Source organism: Neomonachus schauinslandi, chromosome 12 (genome assembly GCF_002201575.2).
Source record: "Neomonachus schauinslandi chromosome 12, ASM220157v2, whole genome shotgun sequence".
Lineage (NCBI taxonomy): Eukaryota > Metazoa > Chordata > Mammalia > Carnivora > Phocidae > Neomonachus > Neomonachus schauinslandi.
The window spans coordinates 100,236,657-100,251,620 of NC_058414.1; the positions used below are offsets into that span (position 1 = coordinate 100,236,657).

General features: G+C 48.4%; 1 protein-coding gene across 3 annotated transcripts in view; it reads right to left on the reverse strand.

The window, feature by feature from the left end:
* The window catches only part of PRKAG2 (protein kinase AMP-activated non-catalytic subunit gamma 2), a 255,974-nt gene that overhangs the window by 142,199 nt on the left and 98,811 nt on the right, over window positions 1–14,964 (reverse strand). For 2 of the 3 annotated variants that reach the window (XM_044920130.1, XM_044920131.1), the window contains exon 1: window positions 2,709–2,802. The exons of the other annotated variant lie outside the window; for it this stretch is intronic. In XM_044920130.1, the coding sequence (XP_044776065.1) occupies window positions 2,709–2,802 (94 nt within the window). Of the gene's footprint in view, window positions 1–2,708; window positions 2,803–14,964 lie in introns of those variants that run through there. 3 annotated transcript variants of the gene reach the window in all.

The window sequence follows — 14,964 nt, forward strand, 5'->3', positions numbered from 1 at the left end:
TGCAGAGGATAGAAAAGTTGCTGCAGCCAATTCTCTCGTCTGATTAGCATGATCCTTCCTAATCTTCCTTTTACATTTTTATTATTATCGCCACAGGCCCTTTGTCTACATAATCTGGATGTCTGTGGACCAGAGAGGCTGGAAAAGTCAAAATCATTACTTATAGATCACACGGAGAATGAAAACCTGAGCCGCTTGCTTTGCTTTGCAGGGGAGCTGGGTAGACGCGAGCCTCTGAGGTCAAAAGGGATGAGAGTTTCATGAATCCGAACCCTCAAGGGTGTTTTATCGCAAGGCTTGAAGGGTTCCAAATCCCAACGAGAGCCCCGTACTTCCAAAGGAAAATGCCATCCAGGCAAATACAAATGGGCTTCGTGATTGCTGATCGGCTGTGGCCTGATTCTCCCAGTCGCTCTGGCCGGTCGGGAGGCTGTGGAGACAGCTGGGTGCAAGGGTGTGCATGCTCGTAAGTGTACGCACGTGTGCAGCAAAGAGCTGTCTCGGCCTGAGGAACTGCAGGGACACCAGCCAGTGAGACAGGGCGCACCTCGTCCCACGGGGCACAGATCCACCCCCCACCGGAGCCGAGGACACAGTGAGCGGCTCCTGGGACAGTGGGCATGGCCCTGGGGCGCGCGGAGCCCATGCCGACTACGGGAGTGTGCTTGAGCTGAGGGAAATAGAGCACAAGGACAGGACAGACATGGTCACCACCCTCACGGGAGCTTTCTTGGGGGCAGAAGAGACCCCCTCGGGAATTCTCTGCTACGGGAATAACCATAGGAAGGAGTAGAGTTCGGAAAATAAGAACCCCGAAGCAATACCTACTCGACAACCAGGAACAAGGTATCCCGTGACCAGTAATTCTGCAGCGAGAGCATAATGCGATGGGGTCAGAACGACGGACTGAATGCTCCTTTGGCGCCACATCCCTGTCCCTGAGAAGCCAGGAGATCACAGAACGGGTGACCAGGCTTTAGGGGAGGGATGGTTAAGCCGAGTCTGGAGAGGTGGGTGAGGGTTAGCGAGGCACAGAGGGTGGAGAATGCCTAGTGGACACACTGTTTTTTCTTCATTTGATGTCTCCCCGCCCAACACCTGCCATGTGGCCTTGCTCTTGGCTCCTTGCGCATGGAGGCCCCGACAAAAAGAAAACCGGACACACCACAAGCCTGGATGCCTGCACTCCGGCCACCTCGAGTGGCCTCAGCCTGCTTCCCAAACCCCAGAGGAATGCTCTGGAGGGAGCCCTGATTTTCCTGACCCTGGTCAGAGCTGGCATTTGCAGGTGAGCACTTAGAAAACTTGGTCGACATGCAAATATTATTTTTGATCTTAGAAGCATACGAGACATGATGACAGCCACATTTTAAATGCAAGAGGAGAAACCACAGTCTGGCAAATAATAGGCTCTTAATAATGGGCCTGCCTGTCCCCATTAGCAAAATGAGACTTTTAGTTAAATATTGGGTTCAGATTTAATTCTAAGGTAAATGAGTGTTTATTACTTTATTATTTTTTTTAAAAGTCTTCTTTTTAAACCACATCTATGAATCAAGTCCAAGACATCTGCCATTCCTTCCCCAGGCAAGGAGCAGGTGTTGAGCTCCCACCTAACTTCCCCATAGCATCCAGTCAGATACTACTCCTTAGTTCCTGGTTCCAGAGCTGGTCACACTCCCCAGGGTCACCACCCTCCCACCAGGGCCACCAGAGGCTTTCTGGAAGTAGCTGGTTAAATTGGATTAGCAAGCTATGTCAGCGAGTTTTATATTCACCTTTTTATTTTCGCATACTGCCTAGATGTTTTGCCAAAGTCATTTCCCTACTATACACAAGGACTATTTTTTTTTGCCATGTACCATGTCATGTGCCACTCAAGGGACACAATTTAATGCACTGCTCTGCTTCCCCATCTTCACTATCTCTGGGATGTGTGCGGGGCTCTGTTGCTCCATCTCACAGCGGGGTGCTCGGGAACATCCCACCTCAGAAAGGCAGTAGCCACAAGAACTTAAAATGAAGAAGACTACCATTTGATTTTGAGCGGGCAGGTCTTAGCCAGGCCTCCGTGAGCTAAGAACACTTTCAACCAGAGGGGAACCTACCCCAAATCCATAGTCACTGGAAGTACTGAATCGCAGACCCTCCCCCACATGTCCTGGTCACAGTGGTGCCAACCCTCGTGTGTGAAGAGGCTGTGGAAGGTCCCAGAAGCCAGGGAGACCACAAAGCAAACTTCTCCCCCAGGCGACATACAACAGGCTGGTGCTTTTCCCTCCCACATTAACCCTTGATCTGTCTGATTCCTCAGCCATACAGGCGAAGGGTCCGTCCCCTTGACCCCCAACACTCGTTTTCTCTACACACACACATTTTACCTTGAACAGCCAAAAATAACAGTTCCAACCCATTCTTTCTTTTTCCCAAGCCGCTGGTTTTGCCTAAATGGATGACAATCCAACTGATCGCTAACCTCATTGGGCCAGGTGGGGTAAAACAGTCTCAGAACAGCGTTGGACAATTCATGATAAGCATTACCATCAATAAGGAGGCACCTGTCAACCTAGTTCTCTAACTCCTGCCTGGCAATTACATCCGCACACAGCGACCGCTTAGGAGGCTATGCACACACACGCACGCACGCCATGGGGTTTCCCTCCTACAGCACGGACCAGCAGAGGATGGGGCAAAGGGCAGCGTCCTACCAAAAAGGCCATGGGGCTCCGACTGGCGCCTCTCAGTGCTCCGGTTTGGGTCCTTGTGCTTCTTGTTCCCCCTGAGACTGCCGAAACGCTTCATGAGGAGCTGTGGCCACAGGAGCAGCGACAGGTGACCATACCAAGCCCCGTCGAACCCGGGTCAGCACCAGGTGGCAGGGAGCCAGGAGGGGTGCAGCATCAGCCGGCTGGTGTGGGGCACCCAGCAGCCTCAGCCACCAAGAGCTTAGAGACACGGCCCCATGAGTCCAGGTGTCCTGGCCGGGAGCCCTCACCCCAACACAGGACAGGTCACTCTCGGGGCCAGCAGCCGCCGTGGGACTCGTGGGGCAATCCCACTGCAGTCCTTCCTCCGAGAAAGAGCGCAGCCGTCCTCCCCTCCACACCTCCGGCCACAGCCGCCGGAGCAGCCCGCTGTCCTGAAGTAGGCAAGAAGCTGCCGGAAGCACGGGCAGACGCTGCCAGTGGGTTTGTTTATGTAGCTAAGGTCAGCTGCGCACTCAGACACTGCAGGGCTTTTTCCTCCTTAAAATCAGAGAAGGAGGTAAGACTAAATAGGCAAGCGGAGGAGCCCAGGCCCGCCGGTCATGTGCAGATCTGCAGATGTCTCTTTAAAAAGACTGTAAAAGGAAACCGCCCTGGACAGACAATTCTTGGCACCAATTGGCCAGAGCACATTCCCATTATGACATGACATCACACAACTATTTTGATTCATGTGTTCCAGAGCTCCACGGGGTCAGAAGGCTCCGGCTCCTTCTTGGTGGAGGAGCCACAGGTCCCTGGGCTGGAAATCACTGAATCTATTTCAGCTCATGCTCCTTCGCGATGAAAGATGCAAGACCACCTGTGAGACGTGGATACGGGGGGCCCCTGGCATTCACCGGAAGGTTCTTTAGCAAATGCACAATTTGAGCCCTGGGCTTAAGAACTGTAGAATGACAGAGCTTGCTTTAATTTATGTATTTATGTATTTATGTATTTATAAGTAGGCTTCATGCCCACGGGGAGCCCAACATGGGACTTAAACTCACAACCCTGAAATCAAGACATGAGCTAAGCTCAAGAGTTGGACACTTAACTGACTGAGCCACCCAGGCACCCCCCTCGGATGACAGCTTTTAGACACAGATTTTAGAAAGGATCTAGTCCAACCCCCTTCCATTACAGATGGGGAAGTTGAGGCTCAGGAAGGGGGTGGGACTTGCCCAAGGTCCTGTAGCTAATGGCAGAACCAGGGCTAGAATTCCAATCTCCTTGACTCCTAAGCCAAACCCCGATCTAATAAAACACAACAAAAACCTCATATGCGTTTTGCAACTAATAAACCAAACTATAAAAATATGAGATAGAAAAATAACTTTTAAATTAAAAAAATTTTTTTTTGCTGATATCTTCACTAGATTAAAGGGAAGTTACAGGATGTGCTACTGACTAGCTTTCTGATCTTGAACAGTTACTTCCCATTTCTGGGCCTCAGTTTCCCCCCTCTGTGTATCAAGACAAGACTCGACCACATTAGGATTTCATCGACTTCCAGAAGTCTGAACTTCTAAATGGCTGTTCGGTGTGCCTTTTCTTTCCTGCTGGGACTGATGGACAGAAACAGTGATCAAATATTTGTAGCAAGGAAGCATGAATGAACAAACAAAATAGTTTTGCCCTCAAGGAATTTGCAAATGACAAGGATAAACTGTAAAGCAATAGAAACTGCATAAAAAAAGCTGTATGTGATTAATGGCAAGTGGCCAGTCTGGACAATGAGTGCCATCAGCACAGATGGACAGAGGGGCAACTGCATGGCCCCCCTTGGAAGGGAGCGCGTGAGCTGGCCTTGAGGGTTGGAGAGTCCGGAGGAAAGGAGAAGCCCCCAGAACAAGTCACAAGACCTACCCCCAGCTGGGTCTCCCAATGTACGAGTGGATCATCTCCGTTGTTAAATATGGTGGCCCATACTTACTGGGATTAAACTCTGAAAAAGAAGCACAGGTAGATTTTTCCCTTTGAGATTTCTTTTTCTTTCTTTCTTTCTTTCTTTCTTTCTTTCTTTCTTTCTTTCTTTCTTTCTTTCTTTCTTTCTTTCTTTCTTTCCTTCCTTCCTTCCTTCCTTCCTTCCTTCTTTCTTTCTTTTTTTAATATCTTATCAATTCAGGTCCTAACAGAAGTTGAAATGTTCTTCTGATTTAAAAGTAAAACAAAACAAAGCAGGAGCACCTGGCTGGCTCAGTCGGTAGAGCATGTGACTCTTGATCTCAGGGTCATGAGTTTGAGGCCCATGTTGGGCATAGAAATTACATAAAAAGAAAAAAAATAATGAGTAAAAATTCACTTAAAAAAATAAAAGCAGGGGCGCCTGGGTGGCTCAGTCGTTAAGCGTCTGCCTTCGGCTCAGGTCATGATCGCAGGGTCCTGGGATTGAGCCCCGCATCAGGCTCCCTGCTCACTGGGGAGCCTGCTTCCCCCTCTGCCTCTGCCCTTCTATTTGTGCTCTCTGGCTCTCTCTATCTCTCTATCAAATAAATAAAATCTTTAAAAAAAAAAATAAAAGCAAAGCAGAACTTCTTTAGGAAAAGGCTACTAAACATGTGTTTCAGTAACAAAGGGGCATATTTCATTAAAAGGAAAATGAAAAGTTTTTGTCTAAGCCAATATAATATTCTTGTACTATATGAAAAAGAATATAGTGAGAGATAACATTTCAAAGCTTGGCGGCTAAACATGAGCGAGTGTAAATTTGCGTGGAAAGTAAACAGTGACTTTGGTGTGTTTGGTGGTTCTGTGCTTTGTTTTGTGGTCACTCACTCATCAAGTAGTTATTAAACCAAATGTACAGGACAGTTGCTGATGGAGGAGATTAGTGCTATGAATAATTCAAAGACATTCTTGTCCTCTAAGAACTGTTAATTAGTAAAATAATAAATCCCATTTGTTGAGTGCCTACCACAAGCCAGTTGGAGTGCTGGTCACCTCACAGTTATCATATTATTGCAATCTTCCCATCATCATGTGGGGCAGGCATTATTAATACCATTTTATTTAAAGATGAACAATAGGGGCGCCTGGGTGGCTCAATAGGTTAAGCATCTGCCTTCGGCTCGGGTCATGATCCCGGAGTCCTGGGATTGAGTCCCACATCGGGCTCCCTGCTCAGCAGGGAGTCTGCTTTTCCCTCTCCCCTTGCCCCTCCCCCTGCTCATGCTCTCTCTCTCTCTCAAATAAATAAAATCTTAAAAAAAAAAAAAAAAAGATCAACAACAGAGTCAGAGAGGTAGCTTTACCAGGATCACACAGCTAATAAGTGGGAGAACTTGTCTCCTCTGCGCGGCTCGGCCGGGACTTGCTGCTGTGCTCAGCTCTGGGCTCCACACGGTCAGAATTCACTCAATAGGAGTGTCTGGGGCCTTGGAGAGGAGGCGCGTAAGGATGTGACAACTTAGGCAGAGAGAAGAAAAGTATTACCCAGATCATTCAGGACCACTGTTCTGTTACTGAGATGGTAACAGAACATTCTGGAAAGAAATGGTGGACTTGGTCTGATTCCGCAAAAAGGTTTTGGCCCAGGATAGTTCCCTGTCCTGCATGATGGATCCTGGAAAGCTTGAGATAGAAGGTTAAGTGCAGCTTTCAGCCTGACATGGACACAAATCCCCAAAGAGACCCCACCTACGCCAACATGTACTTTTGACCTCACTTGAAATGTTCTTCCCAGGGTCAGTTTTACCCAAGAGCAGAGGAAAAAGCAGTTGGCGACACCCGATTTCAGAAACGGAGAAGCAGTGGTGTCCTGGAAAGTGCTGAGCAGGCCGATCTCTGGGAGGCGGGGAGAGGGAGGACGTGGTTGGCCACATTCCATGGTATAAATGCTCCAATAGTGGCCCATTTCAAGGCACCAATGGGGCATGGACAGACTTGAGAAATTCCTGATAATTTAACAACTGGCTCGCTCACCACTGCGGTCTTCCTGTTCGACTCATATGTGCCTGGAATTCCTTCAACTGGGGACAACGCTTTTTATTCCACAATTAGAGACAAACGCTGATGCGCCGGCAGAGGGGACACATTCACACTGCAGGTGAAGTGACCCAGGACCTTGCCTTCAGTACTGTGACTGAGGAGCTGGAAGAGATGGTCACTCACTGCCTTCTTCAACGTTTCCACCAGCTGATGGTCTCAAATGAACAAGGGCAACATGGCTTTACGCAACTGTGATTCAGCTAGCGGGAGGATGTTCCGATGGAAAGTTTTCCTTACATGGGGATTTTTTTTTAAGAGAAGGGCTGGGGAAAAAAAAGGAACTAATGGCTCCCAAGATGGAACTGTCCTCAGAACAGCGCTCCCTCACCACTGCCTCAGGATGCCGGCGGACAGAAAGCTCTTGTGCCCTCCCTGTGCGGCCCGCTCTCTCTCCATGCCGTGAGCATTTACACGTTCACAGAGCTCTGTGTGTGAGACCTCTCTGGTGACCCCAGTGGCCCTAAAATGCATGTAACCCAGGGCAATCATTGGAAGTTCTCCACTAGTGATCTGGGAGGCCTTGTTCCCATAGCCTGGGGGCAAGCGCTAAGACATAAGGCATCTGTGGTCCCCATAACTTGGTCCCATTCCAGGCTTGTGGTCATGGCTCCAACCAGGACTCGTCCCCTCTCTGCGGTAGACCCCACGGTTGATGCCAAGCTCCCCTTGTCACCCCATCCCTATACACACAGATGTGCAGCAGCAGGGGGCCCTACCGCTGAGGGGGTCCTCATGGGGCCACACAGGTCACAGAGACCATCCCATCCTCCTCCTTTGGAAGCTCAGGCGGGGCAGTCCAGGGATGACCCACGGGAGCAATCCCCCCTGAAGCCCACCCTCCCTCGGGATTTCCAATTATATTAAAATAAAATTTTTCCAAGGCGCAAAACTTTATCATGGAGGCCACTTGTGGACCGTGTTAGGTCAGCTGTGAACGATTCACTGGATGGTCACAAGGGGTCACAAGCCCGATGCACCCCTCAAGCGTGCCCTCGCACCTGGGGCTGCAGGGCTGTGGACGAGGCCCAGGTGCAGACAGAAGCAGCCAGCAGGGCGGAGCCTGGCTGCCAAGGGGGGGGGCGGGGTCTCACCCTGTTAGGGACGCCTTCTGCTGGAACAGAGGATACAGACTTTTCCTCAGGGCTTCCCACCACGCAGGGAGGTCGGAGGCCAGCCCTTACAATTCCGTTTAATTAATAAAAAGAAACGGAGGCTCAGAGAAGCAAACTGATTTGCCCAGGATCCCAGGGGAGGCCAGTGGTAGGGCTGGGGTTAGACATGGGGTCACCGCCCCCCACCACCCCCGTCCAGTGGCATCTAGGACCTCGGGTTGCCTCTTCTCTGTCGGGATGTGGGAAGAGTAAATAAAGACACTTGGACTGAAAACTGACTCCGAAAACCTTTGAGGATCATGTGACAGTACCTGAAAAGCACCCAGATCCCTGAGAGTCTGCGAGCCAAACAAAATCCCATTGTGGAAGAGGAAAGTGGGTGCCCTGGGCGTGGGAGCTGCAATGTGTGGCAGCACATAGTTGCTAGTGCTGTCCTGCTGGTTGCAAAAGACTGTGTCATATTTCATGGAAAGTTCTAAAGGTCACCGTGGCACTTGACTCCGAGTGAGACTGCCGTGTCACCTCCTCGGGGCCTTCCATGTCCCTTCCCAGAGACGTTTATGCGGCCAAGGCTCCGGAGAGTGACGCGTCCTCACCTTGACTCAGGGACCCATGCCCACTCGCGCGTCACTCCAGCGCGGTCACGGTCACTCACTGCTCCCCCACGAGCTGGAGTTGAGAGGTTCCAGTTTGAGCAACAAGAGGGTGATTTTTTTGGCAAAGACAAACCACCTCAGCCTAAAGAGTTCAACTCACACCAGTGACACCTAAACCCAGTGACAATGGGGGTATCATCTTTCAGAGTACAGAAGTGTTCGGGAAGAGAGAAAAGCGATGGCAATAATTATTTTTAGCATGCCCAAGTGCAACACCTAAAAGTATGAATCCCTAGATGATCTTAAAGTCTTCCATGGGGCATCACGTGCCCTATGGGGCCCCCCAGTGGGGGCCTTACTTAATCCCTCCTCATGGCCCTTGCAGGCTCTAGGGTCTCTCTGCCAGGCCAAGAGAGGTGCCAGAGACCAGAGCTGCTCCTAACCCCAGCATTCAGGCGATTCAGGGTGAACCCTGGGCTCAGGGGCTGAAGAGCAGGGGCTTTCAAAAATTAGATTCCAAAGATTCTAGAAGCCGAGCATCTGGATTTTCCGTTTAGTTCATCCTCTGAGTTATGTCTTGGAAAGGCCAAAGTGGTAAAGAACTGTGCAAAAATCCTTGGCAAGGGTCAAGACCTCATCAACTCCCACAGAGTATGGCCACCTAGGTCTTCACCTCCCGAGCAGCCAAGCACGGTTTCCCTTTTCCAGAATCCGGGGCTCCTCAAGGAGGCCCCAGGGGCTTTTCCACTTCTAATATTTGGAAGCCATGGGTTTAAACTATGAGATCTGAGCTGAAGTTTGCCTTTAATCTGTTTCTTTGGCACAGTGAAATATATTATCAAACAAGACGATAAAAAGGAAGGTTTGAAATACTTAGGTCAAACGAAGCACGTAGGCTCACATACCAGGATGTGATTTTGAGCCATTTAGTTTATTCCTCCACCTTTCTCCCCTAAAACTTCCACGGAAGTTTTGAGCAAATCAAATTAGATAAAACTGCAAAAAATATCTTGAAAGCTGCAGAGCATTTCACAGGTGAAGAGCATCGTCTCAACCTTCACAGAAAGATCCCTCTGGGCTCAGACTCCGAGTGCCTCAAGGACACGGTGGGAAAAGCCAGAGCAAAGCCTCAGTTACCGAAAGGCGCCTCCTTGGGCGCCAACCCAGGGCCGGCTGCCTTGGCTCTGCGTCTTGGGGGAGGGTGCTGGATCCGCTAGCCTGGCTGGCTGGGCAGGCGCCGGGACCTGAGCGAGGAGCAGCCCATGTGCCGTTCCTGCTCCTGATCCCGACCCAGAAGTCAGAAGTAATTGGACAAAACCCTGCTCATCAGCCAAAACACTCACAGCATAAGCATTTTATTTCTTCAATGAGGAACCAAGGGACTTCGCTACTAATAATTTACTCTTTTTAACCACACGCACAAAGAATACTGGTTCTTAGCAGCGCATTGCAATGGGAGGGGGGAGGTGCTATTTAGGCAAGAACACTGCCGCAGAGCATGTAGCTGGCCGGAGGAAGGAGACGGGAAGGATAAGAGTCAGAAGCCCTCATGATACAGAGCGTAGTTCCTGCATCTCAGTGCTGGCTGGATACGCGAGGTTGCATCACAGGCAATCCGGCGAGGACCCTAAATCCTCTGTAAAGAGTGAAGTTATAGTTCATATCTTTTGAATGAGAAAACTACAAAGTGTACAGTGCATCGAACACTTAAAAAGATGCATGTTTTGGTGCTTAATGGTTTAAGTTTCAAATATCTAGAAAGTTAACTTGGGTGGCTGGTTCACTTCTTGATGTTGACAGAATATAAAAATGGTATTCCATAATTGAGATTGTTGGCTAATTCAGATTGGCCTTATCCCAAACCAGTCAGATGTTACTGTAGTCACTGACATCACTCACTTCGACTTCCTTTCCCATTACATTATTATTCTCGGGGTAGGGGGGCATTACTGCCCCTAAGGGATGAAAATGGCTCTTGGGAAGGGGGATGTACTCTTTTCACATATAAAGCACAGAGAGACACATAATACATAAATAATATATGGTATATCTGTTCTGCTAAAATTGCAAGAGGGTGATTAGAAACAAATGTCTAAGAAGGTTCTTTGCGGGGGTAAAAAAAGAAAAGGCTGATTAATTTAAAAAAGGAAAGCAGACGGGAAACTGAAGATTGGAGGGGTGAGTAGTCATCATCCATCATAATAAGACAACGTATAAGCTGTAACATTGATAAGCCATAAAACAACTGAATATGTACCCGATTTTAAAAGGTTCGTTTTAGGTTTTGGTGGCGTGGGGTAAGGGATTATTGCCTTTCAATATCTCTCATGGCAACTTGTTTGATTTTCTAATCATGTGAGTGAACTGCTTTACTGAAAACTCAAACGTAAAGAGGAGAAAACAAAATAAAACACAAACAGAATCTCGTAGACGGGGATCAGTACCTACAGCAGGGAAAATCAGCAAGGTGCATTCTCAGTACGTTGCTTCAGCAAAGGCTAAAAAAAGAAAAGCCAAATGTTGGGAGACACTGTTGTAAGCAGCAGCATGAAGAAAGAGCATCTCCTGGCATGCATGCCCGTATCTGGCTTTTATCTCTTATCTCTGGCCCAGAGGTGGAAGATTAGCGGGGAACATTATCCCAACCCTCCCCCAGTGAGGAGAATGGACTAATAACACAGCTTCCCGCCCTTCAGGCGGCTTGGGGCTGGTGGAGCAAGGGTCCCTGCAGGATCAGAGGGCGAGGGGGAAGGTGGGAGGTCCTCCCAGAGGCCTACGAGCCACAAGAGCTGGACCGGCATGCCCTTCCGATGTCCCCACCGAGAGGAAACCCTGGGAAGAAACTAGACCCACTGCAGTCAAGCAAGGGCTCCTTGAAGGTCAGAGGATGAAACTCAGAAAGGATGCTCCGGAGAATCTGCTGTCTTCACTCTCCCCTCACTGGAGGCTCTAAGGGGATGGTCAGACCCTGAGCCAGCCCGGCACGATGTGGTGACAGTGACGTAGTCCCCTCCTCCATCAGCCTGTCCTGGCGTCTCCAGAGTCAATGAGCTGCGGTCACCGGCACCCCCCCACCCCTTCATTTCAACCAGTCTAAGCATCCATACAGGCCAAGGACTAAGGAGCAACACGTTAAGGTATTTTTGGTCATCAAGACCTTGCTCTCATCAAAAGTAAAAGTTTTTCTACCGCGAAGGACACGATTAAGAGGGAGAAAACGCCGCCCGCAGAAAGGGAGAAGAAGAAATCCGCAAAGCATGCGTCAGATAAGTGTCCAGCATCTGGAATGTAGAAAGAACTTCTATAATTCAGCAACAAAAAGACAACCCAATGGAAAAATGAACAGACATGTGCCCAGAGAAGATACACAAATGGCCAATAAGTGCATGGGAAGATGCCTGATGTCCTGAGGGAAGGGCAGGTCAAAACCACAGTCAGATAGCCCCTGGCATCCACTAGCGGGGCAACAGGATCAAGTGAGAAGCTTCAGGTGTTGGGGCAACGGGATCAAGTGAGGAGCTGCAGGTGTTGGAGCAGGGGTGGAGGAACTGGAAGCCTCAGACATTGTAATAACTGAGGCAGGACTAATCAATGGATGCTAAAACTAGCAAGTGAATGGTGGGGATGCAAAATACCACTGCCATTGTGGAAGACAGCTTGGCCATTCCTCTCAAGGTAAACAGAGAATTACCATAGGACCCAGAAACTCCTCGCCTAGGTATCTACCCCAAAGAACTGAAAACAGGTGTTCAAACACAGACTTGGACGTCTATGTTCATAACAGCATTGTTCACGGTAGCCAAAAGGTAGAAACAACCCAAACGTCCGTCAACAGATGGATAAACAACATGAGGTCTGTCTGTACAAGGAATAGTATTCATCCATAAAAAGGAACGAAACACTGACGCCTGTTACAACATGGATGAATCTGCAAAACGGTATGCTGAGTGAAAGAAGCCAAGCACAGAAGGCTACATTTTGCATGATTCTATTTATATGAAGTGTCCAGAAGAGGCAAATCCAAAGACACAGAAAATAGATCAGTGTTGCCAGGAGCTGGGGGGAAGGGGCATGGGGAGTCGTGGGTATCAGGTTTCCATTTGGGGTGATGAAAAAGTTCTGAAACTGGAGGGTGGTGAAGGATGCACAACCATAGGAACGTACTTAATGCCTCTGATGTGTGTACACTTTAAAATGGTTAAGATGGGGGGCACCTGGGTGGCTCAGTCGTTAAGCGTCTGCCTTCGGCTCAGGTCATGATCCCAGGGTCCTGGGATGGAGCCCCGCATCCGGCTCCCTGCTCAGCGGGAAGCCTACTTCTCCCTCTCCCACTCCCCCTGCTTGTGTTCCCTCTCTCGCTGTGTCTCTCTCTGTCAAATAAATAAATAAAATCTTTAAAAATAAATAAATAAATAAAATGGTTAAGATGGGGCGCTCAGTCGGTTGAGCGTCTGACTCTTGGTTTTGGCTCAGGTCATGATCTCAGGGTCATGAGATCAAGTGTCATGTCGGGCTCTGCACTCAACGGGGAGTCTGCTTAGGATTCTCTCTCCCTCTCCCTCTGCGCCCCCACCTCTAAAATAAAATAAAATAAAAAATAAAATAAAATAGTAAGATGGCAAATGATATGTTGTATTTTACCACACAAAAAAGAGTTATATTAGACCATGCAGATAGTAGAGGAAAATATACGTGAATTCCTCTATAATCCGATTCAGGGAAAGGCTTTCTATTGATGTCTAAGTGCTTTTACCTATGGTCAAAGGGCCATTTCTATGTTTCTTGAAAATCATCTATTTATGTCTGTTGCCATATTAGCTCAGAGATATCATCTTTATGTTTTTTTCATAGCCGCATAGTACTCCACTGTGTGGACATCCCTTCTTTGTTGTATCCAACTACTCTCCTAGATGCAAGCGTATTTCCAGTGTGTCTGCTCAGAGGACCTAAAAGCAGTGATGCCTCAGTATTCACAAGCACACTTAGCACCGGACCCTATTTCTAGATACTACTGGCCAGTAAAAGTAGCAAGTGCTCTTTGGAGAAATGGCCAATTCCAGGCCAGGGCAGGGAATGGACAAGATGAGGCTGGAGGACTTTTATTTTTAATTTTAAAGATTTTATTTATTTATTTGAGATAGAGGGAGAGCGAGTGAGCTAGTGAGAGTGCACGAGGAGGGGGAGGGGTAGAGGGAGAGGGAGAAGCAGGCTATCCACTGGGACCCCGGGATCATGACCTGAACCGAAGGCAGACACTTAACCGACTGAGCCACCCAGGTGCCCCTGGAAGACTTGGTTTTACCAGAAAGTAAGGCACTGCTTCTGACATGACAATGGGGACAGTCCCAGGAAAAAGGGACCAACCTGGGGGGCTCCTGGAGGCCAAGTCTAGGACAACTTGAACGTCAAAATATGATCATGACAAACCAAATCACTGAATAAAACAGGAGTCCGTGAGTACATATGTACATACATACACAGGAAAGGAAATTTCCTTCCTTAGTAGAATTCCAACCAATCAATACAGAATTTGTGATGAAATCAGAAAATCACCTTTTGGCCATAGTAATAACTGAGGCAGGACTAATCAGTGGATGCTAAAACTAGCAAGTGAACGTTTGATGAGAAAGAAGATATTTACGTAACTCCAAAGTAGTATTACTTACAAAGGGAAAAACAGTAATTTTGTTAGGATCTCGCCATGGCAGATGCTTCCCTTAACCCAGTGATCAGTCTGCATCACTGGGAGTGGGTCTGAGTGACATCACGTGCTTCCCACTATGATGCCAGGACAGGGCACGAGACGTGTGGCACTGCTGCCCACCCAGCAAACCCAGATCTAATTGTAAGGATGCCCCAGGCAAACCCTGAATGAGGCAAAGTCTGCACAATAACTGGTCTGGGGTCTTGGAAGATGTTGAGATCATGAGAGACAAGACTGAGGGCTGCTCCGGACTCAGACAGTCTCTGGAGAAAGGAGAATCACAGGCAATGCCTGACTGGGTGTTTCCTCTCCCAAGATATGATGCTATTGAGATAATATGTGAATGGTGAAAATAGCCTGTAGTTCAGCGAATACTATCAGATTAAGGTCAATTTCCTGATTTTCATCATTAAACTGATTCTTGATGGTTCAGATTTTATATAAACACACAAATATTTACGTATTCAGAGGGGGGGACATAAGCCAGTGCGTGAAAATGGTAACATTGGGGAATCAGGATGAAGGGTATATGAGCATTCTTTGTACTATTTTTACAACTTTTCTGTAAGTTTGAAATAGCCAAAATGAAATGCTATTTAAAAAAAAGAATTCAGAAATAAAGCAGCAGGGCAAGAATGAAGGGTTCATTATTAGCATCTCCTTCCACTCCGTCCCACAATTGCCCAAGCAGGCCCTTAGAGCGCTGGCAAGCCCTACAGTTCTCTGAGGGAAAGGAGATTCTTCTGGAAATTTCCCCTTGGCTTCTCCCAAATAACAACAACCGCCCATTATGATAATACCCCCCTTCCCCCAGCCCA